At 57.5% G+C, this 12,857-nt stretch overlaps 7 protein-coding genes across 7 annotated transcripts in view; 3 read left to right on the top strand and 4 right to left on the bottom strand.

Annotated features, from left to right (window-relative positions):
* GGTG_03888 (hypothetical protein) overlaps positions 1 to 633 on the top strand; it is a gene marked incomplete at both ends in the record, with an annotated part of 1,694 nt that extends 1,061 nt beyond the window's left edge. The window contains 2 exons of the mRNA XM_009221671.1: positions 9 to 444; positions 506 to 633. Of these exons, the coding sequence (XP_009219935.1) occupies positions 9 to 444; positions 506 to 633 (564 nt within the window). The remainder of the gene's footprint in view (positions 1 to 8; positions 445 to 505) is intronic.
* On the bottom strand, positions 602 to 2,010 carry GGTG_03887 (hypothetical protein). Its single transcript, XM_009221670.1, has 2 exons — positions 1,492 to 2,010; positions 602 to 1,377 (listed from the first exon to the last, which is right to left on the bottom strand). The coding sequence occupies exons 1-2, from the start codon at positions 1,727 to 1,729 to the stop codon at positions 935 to 937; spliced, it is 681 nt and encodes a 226-aa protein (XP_009219934.1). The 5' UTR covers positions 1,730 to 2,010; the 3' UTR covers positions 602 to 934.
* A 502-nt stretch (positions 2,011 to 2,512) lies between these two features.
* GGTG_03886 (hypothetical protein) lies at positions 2,513 to 3,350 on the bottom strand (the record flags this gene model as incomplete). Its single annotated transcript, XM_009221669.1, has 3 exons — positions 2,513 to 2,552; positions 2,934 to 3,160; positions 3,318 to 3,350. 3 exons carry the CDS (start codon positions 3,348 to 3,350, stop codon positions 2,513 to 2,515), a joined length of 300 nt encoding a protein of 99 aa, XP_009219933.1.
* Positions 2,628 to 4,890, top strand: GGTG_03885 (carbonate dehydratase). The gene is made up of 3 exons (XM_009221668.1): positions 2,628 to 3,193; positions 3,312 to 4,126; positions 4,264 to 4,890. The coding sequence occupies exons 2-3, from the start codon at positions 3,667 to 3,669 to the stop codon at positions 4,635 to 4,637; spliced, it is 834 nt and encodes a 277-aa protein (XP_009219932.1). The 5' UTR covers positions 2,628 to 3,193; positions 3,312 to 3,666; the 3' UTR covers positions 4,638 to 4,890.
* A 923-nt stretch (positions 4,891 to 5,813) lies between these two features.
* On the bottom strand, positions 5,814 to 6,248 carry GGTG_03884 (hypothetical protein; the record flags this gene model as incomplete). Its single annotated transcript, XM_009221667.1, has 2 exons — positions 5,814 to 6,032; positions 6,129 to 6,248. 2 exons carry the CDS (start codon positions 6,246 to 6,248, stop codon positions 5,814 to 5,816), a joined length of 339 nt encoding a protein of 112 aa, XP_009219931.1.
* A 3,613-nt stretch (positions 6,249 to 9,861) lies between these two features.
* Positions 9,862 to 11,567, bottom strand: GGTG_03883 (ADP-ribosylation factor-like protein 1). The gene is made up of 4 exons (XM_009221666.1): positions 11,196 to 11,567; positions 11,091 to 11,129; positions 10,581 to 10,988; positions 9,862 to 10,437 (listed from the first exon to the last, which is right to left on the bottom strand). Exons 1-4 carry the CDS (start codon positions 11,268 to 11,270, stop codon positions 10,417 to 10,419), a joined length of 543 nt encoding a protein of 180 aa, XP_009219930.1. The 5' UTR covers positions 11,271 to 11,567; the 3' UTR covers positions 9,862 to 10,416.
* A 259-nt stretch (positions 11,568 to 11,826) lies between these two features.
* GGTG_03882 (60S ribosomal protein L39) lies at positions 11,827 to 12,334 on the top strand (the record flags this gene model as incomplete). The annotated part of the gene is made up of 3 exons (XM_009221665.1): positions 11,827 to 11,832; positions 12,021 to 12,121; positions 12,286 to 12,334. The coding sequence occupies 3 exons, from the start codon at positions 11,827 to 11,829 to the stop codon at positions 12,332 to 12,334; spliced, it is 156 nt and encodes a 51-aa protein (XP_009219929.1).
* Positions 12,335 to 12,857: the final 523 nt, after the last annotated feature.

Raw genomic sequence — 12,857 nt, 5'->3', positions numbered from 1 at the left:
AGGAGAAGAAGAAGAAGAATGCCGCCGCCGCCGCCGGGGCGGACGGCGGGGGCGCCTGGGGCCGCTGGGGCAAGGTGGCCATGTTTGCCGGCGCGGGCGCGGCGCTCGCCGTCGGCGGGGCCGCGGCGTACATGAACCGGGAGCAGATCACGCAGGGCCTCGGCTGGGCGTCGTCCCACCTCGAGTTCGTGGGCTGCCTGGCGCGGGGCGAGGAGCTGAAGCGCCGCGTCGCCTACTTGTCGCGCGCCCGGAGCGAGCTCGGCGTCGGGTTCGGGAACCTCTACACGCGGCTCGGCAAGGCCGCCCCCTCCAAGCAGGTCTCCATGGCGGGCACCGTTGTCGGCAACAAGCGCACCTTTTGCAACCTCCCGGCCAAGGCGGCGGCCGGCACTTGGCTCGAGGCTGTGAATGACGCCGCTACCGACGAGACCTTGGCACACACAAGTACGTCCCAGCCGCCTCAAGGAGTGATGATGGAGGCGCAAGCTAACCTCTTTCCTTGTAGCAATGTTCGAGCCGGCTCAGAACCCGGGATACGAAAAGCTAGCACATGACGCCGCTGGGCTAATCAGCTCGTGGACAAGGAACGAGTGGTATGATAGCAGCGCTGAGCAGCCCGACCTACTCATGTAAAGACATGCCTCTGTTCCTCCATTGCGCCTTTCTCCATTCCCTTCCCTCGTCCATTACGTGGTGACTTAACAAGGATCAACGGCACAATTCGGTTCGACGTTGGTGGAAGCCCCTGAATGCAATGGTCTATGTTCTATCCTCAACACCTGTATTGTACAGCCAAGGATCACAGCACTACCCCGTTTCTTTTTTATGTTGTCCCCTATTTTTGTACGTACTCGGCTCGGAGCGTAGCAAGGGCACCCTCTCGTGCACAGCCGCGCAATCATCCGCTGACCCTGAACAAGCGAGACGTAGAAGCTCACTTTGACTTCTCGGCGCCCTTGGTCCTGCCGCTGAGTACCTTGGACCTCTGCTTCCACATGTGAGAGTACATGTGAACGGAGCCTGGCGGGTAAACGACAAACAGGATGAAGTAGTAGATGTAGGGCAGCAGCGGGCTCGTGACCTCGAGCGGCCTCGTCGCAGCCAGCCAGAGCATCCAGCACTCGCTCAGGATGCCGACGGGATAGAGGACGATGAAGGTGCTGTAGCGCAGCCACGCGAGGCCGCTGCTCTGGACGCCGCCGAGCATCAGGGCGAAGTAGGTGTAGCGGATCACCTCGGTGATGCTCCAAGCGGCCAGCATGCTCGAGTAGATGGGGCTGGTGGCGACCGAGGGGAAGAGCCAGACGACGCCCCAGACGAGGAGGAAGCGCGACGCGACCTGCATTATCGTCGTGACGAGGGACGTGCGCACCAAGCCTGCCGAGCACGAGGGGGAGGGAGAGGGGCTTCGGTCAGCACAATCTTCGTTGGGCTAGGGGGAGCTACCACCCCCACGGCGGACGACAGGCTAGGGGAACAGGGGCAACGAACCAAGAGCAACGTGCAGGATCTCAAGCCCGGCCAGCGTCTGAGTCAAGCGGGCAAAGTTCATGACGACCAAGGGGACGAACTCGGGGCCCCTGATGGAGTAGGTGACGACGACGCGACCGAGCACGGTGGCCCACAGGATGGCGGAAGCGGCATTGTAGAGGAGGAGGTAGGCGTCGCCGGCGGCCGATGACTTCTTAGGCTTGGCCGAGGCCGCCTTTGAGGACTCCTTGGGGGGCATTTTCTTTCTGTGAGCCGTCGCGGTGTTGAGGGGCAGTTATCGGTGACGGAGGTGTGTGGCCGAGCCGGGGTGGTAGTGAGACAAGGCGGTAGATGCACGGCACAGCGACGCGAGACGAGTGCTACGCAAGCGAGGGCTTGGGCGCGATGAGTAATTCGCGCGTCGTTGGTGATGCGACTCAAGTCCGTCGGGGCGCTTTGGAGGGTGCCTCGGATTTCCGATAGCATAAGCCTCGGTCTCCCTGCTTGGAGTTTGGGCTGAACAAGCCACCTTGCTACACGCTAATCGTGTTCATTCCCCAGGTAGCCTAGCACCCTAGCCACCCCTGACCTCAGGGTCCCAGCAACTGAGCCACAGCTGCAGGTCCAGGAGGCTGTGAGCCCTACATGGGTGCAACCCTCATTGGCCGGCAGCTGGGGCTTGGTCCTGACGGCTTGGCGAACACCTTGGGACCTGGCAATTTCCGCCACGCGAGCCAAGGGTGCACTAAAAAAAAACAAGTCATGGCACAGCCCGCAAATCACCCCCCCGGGCGAACGTGCCACAACGTGGGAATGACGTGCGCGAGGGTCTAGACTCGGGCGGGGAGGCCTGGGAGAGAGCTCGACGACGGAGATGAGACGAACTCATATGTACCTGAGTAGACAGGTTACGTATCTGAACAGACAGGTATAATCCGAGGCCTTCTGGCTCCAGCCCAAGCCCCGATCCAGTGTCTGATTCCGTCGCGCTGGTTCGGGCTGAGCTGGCTGACGCCTTTTCTCCCGAACGGGCTACTATACACTACTGCAAGAACTCGTTATTCTCGGCGAAAGTCTCGCCTCTTTTCCGTGGGTTTAGCTGGGGTCCCGATGTCTGGGCGTGTGTTAGGCAGTCGAACGGGAGGAAACAGTGCGCACCGAAAATCAGTGTTTAAGCTTCACAGGGTTACACTGCCACAGATCCACCACCTTATTTATCTATATTGGGAAAAGACGGTTTCTGTCAATGCGCTTGGGGATGCCCGTTCCTGCCATGCGAAAGGCCAATTTTGCCTTCCCGTCTTCCCAATACCCCGATCGCATTTCGTTTTGCCCCTGTCCCTCTGTCGATGCCACGGGCTCCACGCATCAACGTCTCTGTTTAGGTACGCAGCAGGGGTTGCGTCTGTTGTTGGTTGCATTGCCTTGGCACCTGCCCGGTAGGCAAGCACACTAGCACATACTGCAGTTCTCCAGCTCGCCTTGCAGCTCGCCTTCCAGCACAGCTCATCAGGCCATGGTTGCACACCGAACCGCCCCAGGGCTGGCTGAAGCGGCAGGTTTGGACCGTCGAGACTCGAGCCTGCATGCTGCGCTCGCCCATGTTGGCGGCGCTACGGAATTCGAGCAAGCTGTGCCGCCAAAGCTGAACCTCCAGCTCGGGCATCGTGAGCAAGGAAAGTCCTAGGTGCTATCCCCAGAATAGCCCCCAGTCGTGTCAGGAGTGAGTGAGCGCATCAGCTTGGCGGCGCTCCAATAGCCTGGGCGCCGCCTCCACGAGACTACCCTTTTTTTTTGCGGCTGCCCACGCCAGACCTAACGGTACTACTGGCGGTGCCTAGACTTACTGTGCGGCGCAGCCGACCCCACTGCTCCTCCATCGTTCGCCGCCCCAGCCTGGGACCCATGGATCAGGCTGCCTGTCATGCCTAAATTTCCCCAAGTCATGTTTTCTATCCCGGGACTGCCTGCCCACCTGGCCATCCTACGCGAGTGCCCTCAGCACCACGCCGCAGTAGTTCGTTTTGTATATACATCTACACATATATAAAGAAGGCCCCCGGGGATCGATGTCTGCCTCACCTCGTCTCGTCTCTTCGTCACCCACAGCCGCTCAACAACCTTTAGATTCCATCCCTTGACATTCATAGCTTTTGCGCTTTATACCTACCTCCCACCTCCCCCCCCACTTACATCATGAAATCGGTCGCGATCCTCGGCTCCCTAGCCTCGCTAGCCTCGCTGGCCTCGGCTTTCTGCGCCCACGGCACGACGCTGTTCCCGCGAGCTTCCGGGGATGAGGTCAAGATCGCAACTTATGGCTTCCACGGCATGAACGGGCCCCTGAACTGGTACGGGCTGAACAAGACGCTCAATGCCAAGTGCGCCCAGGGCAAGGAGCAGTCACCCATCAACATCCTCACCAAGACGCTCAAGTCGGTCGACGGGAGCTCACTAGGCTTCGACATCCAGAGCTACGACAACGGGGCCGACTTTGTCAACCTCGGCAGCACCCTCGAGGTCATCGCCAACGGCACCCTCAAGCTCGACTCCAAGGAGTACAAGCTGGCCCAGTTCCATTTCCACACGCCCAGCGAGCACCACATCGATGATGAGTACTATCCCGCCGAGGTGCACTTTGTCTTCCAGGCTGCCGGTAAGTTGAAAAAAAAAAAAAGGAATCTCGCCTCGCTGACCCCCCGAGTCGCGCTTGTTATTTGGCGCGCTCGGGTGTTACACTTGCCCCGTTTCACCGTCGTCGACCGTTACGCTAACACAAGAATCCTCGGCCAGACCAGTCACTCTCCGTCGTGGGCTTCCCCATCGAGTTGCACGGGCGCAACAGCGACTTCGTCGCGACCGTGTTCGAGAAGGTGGACAAGATCAAGGAGCCCGGGTCCAAGGGCACGACGGGCAAGCTCGACTTCACCAAGCTGCGCGACCACCTGCGCCGCAGCAAGGTGTACCAGTACAAGGGCTCCCTCACCACGCCCCCCTGCACCGAGGGCATCGCCTGGAACGTCGTCAGGGACCCCGTCACCATCGACGTCAATACGTACAAGGCCATCAAGGGCATCATGAAGTTCAACTCGCGCTACACCCAGAACACCCCCGGCGAGATCAACCTGCTCGATAACGCTGCCAACACCCTGGCCGGCAAAGCATGAATGAGCACGCCACAGGGTGCGCCGTCATGAGCTCTAATCTTCTGCTTTATTTATATTTTTTTTTGTTAGACATGTTCCCTTGTTTTTTTTTTCCTGTTTATCCTTTTCGATTCCCCCTTTTGTATTAACACCATGGCATGGCGTTTCGAGACTTATGACATGATCTGGTGGGACGGGATAGTTGCTTTTCTTGGGGGCGCTAGACTATATAAACTACTTTTTAACCTTCTCGCACAAGCTTTTGTCCCTCTCGCAATACGCATGGTTTCCTTCCCGCATGGCGCGCGCCGAGGTAAGTGATGCTTGACTGCCTACGAGATGAGATCGCCAAATGCTCGCCTAATCATCTCATGAATTGTCACGGCACCATCGGCACAGTTTCTGGTCAAGTCACCCGTGTTATCTAAATGAGGTCGTTTTAAAAAGGAACAAGACTAGGGGATATCATTTCATCAGTCATGTTAAGTACAGAAAAACCCTAAAACCAAACGGCGAATCATGGGCCTGGGAAATTCCAGCCCGCGAAACATTGTTTCCTCCAGTCTGGGTAAGCCCGTCAGGTTAGCTGTCCTCGGGACCGCCCCTACGTCGGCCAGAACCCACACGATTCTTCTTCTCTTCCACCCCTTTGCGCGCCCGTAGCGCGCCGATCATCAGGATTATCCCCCAAATATCCGCGATAACACCAGGACATCCCCACTCATTCAATCAACTCGAGGTAAGATGATTCTGTAGTCCCAGCGTGCTCGGATTGCCGATGCACGTGTGCTGGGAACTTAAAGAACGAGGGATCGACTTCCATCAAAAAGATCCGAAAAAGCACAAACGGGGGCTTTGGTTCTGAGCCCGGATCGGAAATCCCGACCGGCTCAAAAGGGGCTGAGCGGGGGTTGGGTATCTGCCGTGTAAAATCGGCGCCGGGGATGCCGTGGTTACACATTTGTGTGCTCGCACGGAGCGGGCTTCGGTTGAGGGGCGGGAGAGAGAGAGATGTCGGGCGAGAATGCCATCTCGCTCCTCTCTCACTCGCCACTGGTGTTTCCTTGTGGGAGATTCTCAGACTGAGACCGAGATTGTTGTTGCTGTAGCATGTCCGCCGCCATCCGTCGTCTCCATTTCTGGAGCAGGAAGGGTGGGTGGGTGGGATGGGGGGGCGGGCACAGTCCGGCTCTTCACTTAGGTGCTCCCCTTGCGGCCGAGCATGGACCAGCCGCTAAAGAGCCACTCGGAGGAGTGGCGGCCGCAGTAGCTGTTGGCGTTGCGCTGGCCCGTCGGGGTGCTCGGCTTGCGGTGGGCGCGCGACTGGTACATGCCGTGGTGGTCGGCGACCGCGGTCGAGGCGTCAGAGTAGGAGCTGGGGCTCGTCGAGTAGAAAGGCGAGTAGGCGGCCGAGGTCTGCGTCTGGTCAGCTTCCATGGCTTTGCGAGATGGGCGGAGGTGGTGGTGGTGGTGGTGGCGGTGGACGGCCGCCTGGTCTTGGTTCGGGCTCACCTTGTGCTTGTAAGAGCTGCTGGGAGACTCGGACGAGGGGCTTCCCGGGGGGCTGTAGCGGGAAGGGCAGATGTCCAGCGGGGCGGGCGGCGCCGAGCGGGAGCTGGAGGAGGTGTTCATGGTGGATGGCGCGGTCGGGGACTGGTGATGGTCCGCGGAGGTGGTGGTGGTTCTTGTCGTGAATAGCTTGGTGAAGGACACGCGGCTTTGCTGGTAAAGAAGAACGAAGACGGCGGAGGTGATGGCCGTCGAGGTAGGTATATGTGTAGGCGAACACCCAGCTGGTATGATTGTATACGTGGGACGAGATGTGGTGGATGGCTACTACGGTACGTAGGTAGTAGGCATTAGACCCGGGCACAGGACAGGATAGATTTTTTGAGGCTCCTATATTCGATCACTAGCGACGGATCTGGAAGAGGGGTTGGACAAAACGTCAGGAACATTGAGGCTGTGTAGGTGGGAGCTCCCGCATCTTTATAGAGACGAGCAAGGGCCGAGTTGGACGGGCAGGACGGGTAGGACAGGCGCGCACTGCTGGGATGGGAGCAGCTCGGGCTAGGTTCCCCTCCATTAGGGCCGCCTTCCATCCCCCCCAATATCTTGGGGCCTGTAGGTCTGGGGGTAGGGCTGATGACTTTTTGGTCAGACGTGCATGGGCTTGGAGGTGGTAGGTAGCCCGCCAAAAGTGACACCACCCTGCCCGCACTGGGCTGTTAGTTATCGGCGCCGGGGTGCCGTAGCCGGGGGATGGTCTAGGGGGGGGGCCCCAATCCAATGGGGGTGCTTCTCCGCATAGGACACACGCTCGTCGCATAGGCCACACAGGCCACGGCCCGTCATTAAACCCACTCAATGCGCCGTTGTTGGCTTCTTGCCTGCTCTGCTCGCCGTGGTTCGCACCTTTTCGCCCATCCCTTTTTCCGCTGTCCTTGTCCTCGGGAGATTGGCGCATTGTTTTTGGGATGCAGCCCAAACAAACCCTTGGTGACCTCAGCCCGGGGCCGGCCAGCTGTTCGAGTTCGTACCCTTGGTAGGACTCTCGAGGCCACGGTCCGACTTCCAATCGTGCGAGAGCACACGGCAACACAGTTTACGACGTTGCCTTCGGCACCGGCACCTTAGGCAGACAAATAGATTCTATGTAGGTCAGGTTACTGTGTAGGTGCCCTTCCATACTGGGCAGAGTCCTAGTGGCTCCCGCTCCAAGCTCCATTTCTGGTTGGATGCCTTACGCGGCCCTCGGGGTTTCACCCAAGCAGGCAACCAAATTCTGCCAGCATGGTTGTGGAGGATCCACTTCCCCCCCCTGTGAGCACCATTTGTCCGTTCCTGGACGGCTTTCTACTCCGATCAACATGCTGGATTTTGACAGCCAGCCCGTCGTGCCCGCCCCTTTCCCTTTGTCTGCCGTTTATCTTTGGCGGACTTGCAACTCGACGCCGTTGCCTGGCTGGTTGGGGAGGCTGTGCACTCGGAGCCGGGCTGTGGTTCTCCCCCTTCCCTGCACCAACGCCCACGTGGAGGTTTAATGTTATATCCAGTTTGCGTGCCAAGTTCGGGCCAAGTTGGGCAAGGCAAGACACTGACGCCGCCTCTTTGTGCAGGGCCAGCCTCCTCCCCGCCGTGTTCGTCAGCTCGCTAAGCTGGGGCAGTTCGCTGATAGGCCAGGGATTTTGTCGAGCTAGGGTGCTAGGGTGCTAGGGTTCCCTTATCGGGCGCGGCGGGGGATGAACCAGCTAGCCCACGGAGTGATTCATGCGACTAAATTTTAGTCGGCACACCCTAGTCTCCGTTGATGGGGAACGTCAGGAGGAGAAAGAAGAAAAAGTAAACGCATTGGAACAGTTGTGGCCAATGGAGAGGGACAATTGTCAGCCATTAGAGTTCCCACTAGCATACTAGTAATGGCCGTATGCACAGTGTTCTGCGACTTATCGTGGTCCCTCTCTTCTCCGCATCGACTTGAGATGAACGGAAACAGGGGACGGGACTTCTCGACCTCTGGCTCGTTTTTAGGCCCGACTAGCGGGTGACACAGCGAGCCGGGACGCCAGGATTAGCAGCTCCAAGGGCCAAGTAACCATCCAACGTCATGCCATTCGCGTCTATTCATTCCCTTCGGCGCTGCCCAGCGTTGCTATTCGAGTCGCCGCATATTGTGCCGGCGACGATCTTATGCATCACACGGGGCTGCAGCAACCCCCTTTTGTCCCATCGCGAGAGGCCAGGATAAAGTAAATTTAACTGGCGCAGCTTGGAGCCAGCCGCGCAGGGAAGGGCGCTGCTCCTTCCAGTTCAGGGACCGAGACGAAAGGAGGAAAAATAAAAAAAGATCGGGCTCTGTGTCTTTCCGTGGCGTGTGTGCCGACAATGTTTGCGGGGTCCGCGGGGTGTGTGCGTGTGTGTGCGAGAGCTGACGCGCCTGTATGCCCACCGCAATTGGAGTCTAGGCGACGTCACTTGCTTCGGTCAAACCAAACTGGACACCGACCTTTTACGATTGGCCAGCGTCGTCGGAAACCAAACACGAGCGACACGAGCGACCGTATCTGCATAGATCACCGCTCAGACTTCCATACAGGCTTGGTCACAGGAGGATGCGGGTAGCGGCAGCAAAGGTTGACTCAACCGGCGGACAAACCAAGACATGAAAGGAAAAAAACAAACACAACAAAAAACAGTCACTCTCCGTCACTGCGGCGGGACCCCTCATCCTCCACCCCACACCTCTTGGCTTTCTTGAATCCTTCCTGTTGGGTTTGGTGCCCAATCCCACGATCACCAGGAAACATTGAAACATCAGGGCTCATTGGCGCCACCACGAGCCACCTGACCCCAACAAACCTCGCATACAAGCAGGGGGGACGATTGGACAAAAGGACTGCGGCTCTAAACAAACAAGCGTCATGAGCGGAGGTTATCCGATTGAAGTTGTGATGAACGAGGGCTGTTGTTTGAAAGGTGATCAAAACAAGCGGGCGAGAAAGGAAGAAGACGAGAAAAAAAAAGAGAAAAAAAAAAAGAAAAAAAAATCAGGACGCAGAAGAGAGGCACATTGCCAGCCGTCATCGTCAGGTTCCTATCTGCATCACCTTGTTCCTGACATCTTTGTCGCACCCGCTCCGTCCACTATTTCCTATCCCCTTCCTAAAACGTCGATTCGGTCGGCTTACAATTGACCCAGGTTGGGAGGTGGTAGTGGAGCGGCCACCCAAGAGCCACGGCCCGCACCCCGAGGCATAATATTCGAGCCAAGCCGGTAGTCCGGCACCCATGGGCAGGAAGGGCGGACGAGGCAGAATAGGCAGAATTGCACATCCCCCCACACACACATTTCAATCATTGGCGTTCTGTTCACTGGTCATTGCTCGGGAGGGGGGACGACTTGCACAGGGCCCACCTTTCCCGTCTCCGTCTTCCGCTGATCACGGAGACGCCGCGTCGCACGGGCGACTGCATCCGACGAAACAAAAGTTTCTTGACCCTCAAGAGCACAGAAATCCGGAGACGGAGCGGTTGCACGAACAGGGTGCAGGGGGCTCTTTTCTCCTCCTGCTGGGACACACGTGGCTGGCTTCGTCGACGAGAGAGCCGCCGCCTTGTATACGTGGCCGTTTTGAAGGCGTCGGGCTGGCGGCCAATGACTTGCCATTCTCTTGGCTCTGTCATCCGTGCCAAGCCCGTCATATCTGGCCTTCAGAGCCGAAAGTGACATCAAGCCTTAGCCAAGCACAATACGATAACGGTAAATTGGCCTGTCTGCGTGATAAAAAAACCATCTATTTTCGAGCAGACAACAAGCTGTATTTTTCTTGGGATCCTGTCGAACTATTGCCAGTTGACGTTGGGTGAAAACTCGTGACCGTATCTACCAGGCATCAAGGTCCAGAGTCCTCCAAGCAGGCGGGCATAGTTCTCAGCGTTGCCGAGTTTACTAAACGAAGACCCAGCCTGTTACTTCATGATGATGTATTGCGAACTTCTTATACATAAACGAAATCACGGAAAGGCGGCAGGCCCTGGTACGGTTCCAGAGGCGTCCCCATCTCGAGTACCCGGGATATGAGCCAAAAATTTGTTCGGCAGATGCGGTGCTGTGGTAGTCAACATAAAATCAAGACGGAAGCCAGGGCCAATGAACCGCGATTTGCCCACCAAGAAACGCCGATGCTAGGGGGGAATGTGCCATGTCGTCTCCAGCAAGGCTGATGTCTAGTCCAAATAGATAACGACGTTTACAATTTGCTGTTGATGATGCTGCGAAGATGAGCTCGAGGCGCTTCGTTTATTCTTGCGATACGGTTTGCTGTTCACTGCTGTTAGATAACTGACGAAACATGGCCGCAGCAGTACAGGGGCCACCATGTCGAGGTGGGGCTCCGAGGGTGCGAGGCAGAGCCGCCCGCGCCGAGCCGAAAGTGAAACGACAAAGCATAACAAGACACTTACCACAAGCCAGTCCATTCCCTCATTGACGCCACTGCCGTCAACGGCAGAGCAGGCCATGATGCTCCAGTTCCTGTCCCGCAGCTCACCTAGGCGCAGGGCCTGTGAGATGTCACCGGCCCCCTTCGCACCAGGCTGGTCCTGCTTATTGGCAAAGACAAGTAGCGAGGCGTCCTTGAGCTCATCCTCATTCAGCATCGCCGCCAGTTCGTCTGCTGCCGTCTGCAGGCGCTCGATATCCGTCGAGTCGACGACGAAGATGACGGCTGCCGTGTTGGCATAGTAGCATCGCCAGTATGGTCGGATCGATGTTTGTCCACCCAGATCCCAGACGTTGAAGTTTAGGTTCTTGTAAGTCACCGACTCGACGTTGAACCCTATAGTTGGTATCGTCGTGACAACCTCTCCTATCTGCAGTGGGGCCATCTTGTCAGGGGCATGTTGCCACGAAGCCGCGGATGGGCCTTTCGGAGAGGTTGTCGCCTTCGGGGGTTAAAGCAGGCCAGCTCATACCTTCAGCCTATACAGGAGCGTAGTCTTGCCGGCATTGTCCTGTAGGTAGCAGGTTAGTTTTGGTCATGCTTTCGGGAGGGGCCGCCAGATGGGGGTTCCCCTTACAAGACCCAGGATCAGGATCCGTATCTCCTTTTTCGACCAGATCAGGCCCGAGAGCCACGACACGCTCTGCCCCATTTTGGTCTGCTTCTCTGGGCGCAAGGCGACTCCGTCGCTCGGTTCCGATCAAAGGCGGTCGCGTCGCTTGTCCTGCAGAGCGGTGCAAGACCTAGGTGATGATAAATACTACCGGCTTTGGTGATCCAGGTGTCGAGGGAGAGCAGGTGGGTATGGCTTTCGCGTGGAATTCGTGTCGTATTTGGCGTGTACGGAACGTGCTCTCGGCGGGCGCGTTTTGTCGTTGACGGGTTTTGCGGTTGCTGTTCTGTCCAAGGTTCAATCGATCGGGCTGCATGACATCCGCCTCGGCCGCGGGCCACATGTGAGTGGCCAAATCGCGGCAAGCCTCCGACGTGCCAGAATCGGGAAGGGGCCGCCCCACGAGGCAAGCCACATCTACAGCCCCACACTTGTCTGCACGTGAGGAGGTCAAGCCACAGCACAAGCACCCTGCCTGCCAAACCGCCGCAAATACCCTATCACGCACCAAACCAAAATACCCCATTTTGCTTCATCTCTCTCAACAACGAAGAAAAAAAAAGACCATCTCTGCATTTGACGAACAACCATCAAAATGCCGGTACGCACGCCCCGACAGCTCTATTGACGCAAGATATCATGTTTCCCGTCGCCGTCGCCGCTGGTGGGATTTTGCAGGACTGCTGCGGCGACGCGATCGTGGGGGAAGAAAACGGGCAGCGCAGGATTGAGGGGCGCAACGACCGCATTCCCGAGACAGCATGCTAACCTGATGCCCGGCATCGACAGAGCCACAAGTCTTTCCGCACCAAGCAGAAGCTCGCCAAGGCGCAGAAGCAGAACCGCCCGATCCCGCAATGGATTCGTTTGCGGACAGGCAACACCATCCGGTACGGCGAACCTCTCGACACTCCTTGCTCCTATTCCTCGACTCCCTCCCCCCTCTGGGGCCCGTGGGATAGCGAATCCCTTTGGGACCTCTTCGCCAACCCGCCCTCGGGCACAGCGCGTGAATAAACCAGTGACGCTGACAATCCTGTGTTTGACATCACAGCTACAACGCTAAGCGGAGGCACTGGCGCAAGACCCGCCTCGGCATCTAAACGCTCTCTCTCTCATGTCCCAGTCCATGGTTTTCCTTGTTCTCCGACTTCTTTGTAACGTCCACCACTGGCTCGCCATCAGCCGCCAACCCCGCGCCAAGACTACAACTGCCGGCTGCTGGCTCCTGAGGCCATGATGATGGACGATGAAGCGGGCAAAACGATTCTACTCGGAGTTTGGTTTTGATGGATGACTGGAGGGAGTGAAAGCACCGTGATTTGTCGGGTCTCGCTGTCGAGATGCCGAGTCACTGGTATGCCGTCGGTTCTCTTTCTTTTTATGGTCATTGCATGTTACGGGCAAACAAAATGGAAGTCAAATGATTATTCCCCTTCGCCGTTGCATCATTTCCATGAACAAGTGGGGTGTCCTGATGTCAACCTCGACAGCGATACTGGCATCGCCAGATTCGGACAACACGGTATACTGCTCGAATGTGTTGTACGGGATGTGGTTTATTCGACCGAAAGGCCGACGGCCGACCAGTTATTTATCTGGTATCACAACCTGTCAACAGCTGAC

This window comes from Gaeumannomyces tritici (assembly GCF_000145635.1).
Source record: "Gaeumannomyces tritici R3-111a-1 unplaced genomic scaffold supercont2.2, whole genome shotgun sequence".
NCBI lineage: Eukaryota > Fungi > Ascomycota > Sordariomycetes > Magnaporthales > Magnaporthaceae > Gaeumannomyces > Gaeumannomyces tritici.
This window is presented reverse-complemented; position numbering and strand designations above follow the sequence as displayed.

Excerpts from the sequence above, each read along its gene's own strand:
- GGTG_03887 (XM_009221670.1), bottom strand. The coding sequence starts at position 1,729 with ATGCCCCCCAAGGAGTCCTCAAAGGCGGCCTCGGCCAAGCCTAAGAAG. Across the intron at positions 1,378-1,491 it reads GATCCTGCACGTTGCTCTTG|GCTTGGTGCGCACGTCCCTC; the intron begins GTTCGTTGCCCC and ends CGTGCTCGGCAG.
- GGTG_03885 (XM_009221668.1), top strand. The coding sequence starts at position 3,667 with ATGAAATCGGTCGCGATCCTCGGCTCCCTAGCCTCGCTAGCCTCGCTG. Across the intron at positions 4,127-4,263 it reads CTTTGTCTTCCAGGCTGCCG|ACCAGTCACTCTCCGTCGTG; the intron begins GTAAGTTGAAAA and ends ATCCTCGGCCAG.
- GGTG_03883 (XM_009221666.1), bottom strand. The coding sequence starts at position 11,270 with ATGGGGCAGAGCGTGTCGTGGCTCTCGGGCCTGATCTGGTCGAAAAAG. Across the intron at positions 11,130-11,195 it reads GGATCCTGATCCTGGGTCTT|GACAATGCCGGCAAGACTAC; the intron begins GTAAGGGGAACC and ends TGCTACCTACAG. Across the intron at positions 10,989-11,090 it reads CGCTCCTGTATAGGCTGAAG|ATAGGAGAGGTTGTCACGAC; the intron begins GTATGAGCTGGC and ends GCCCCACTGCAG.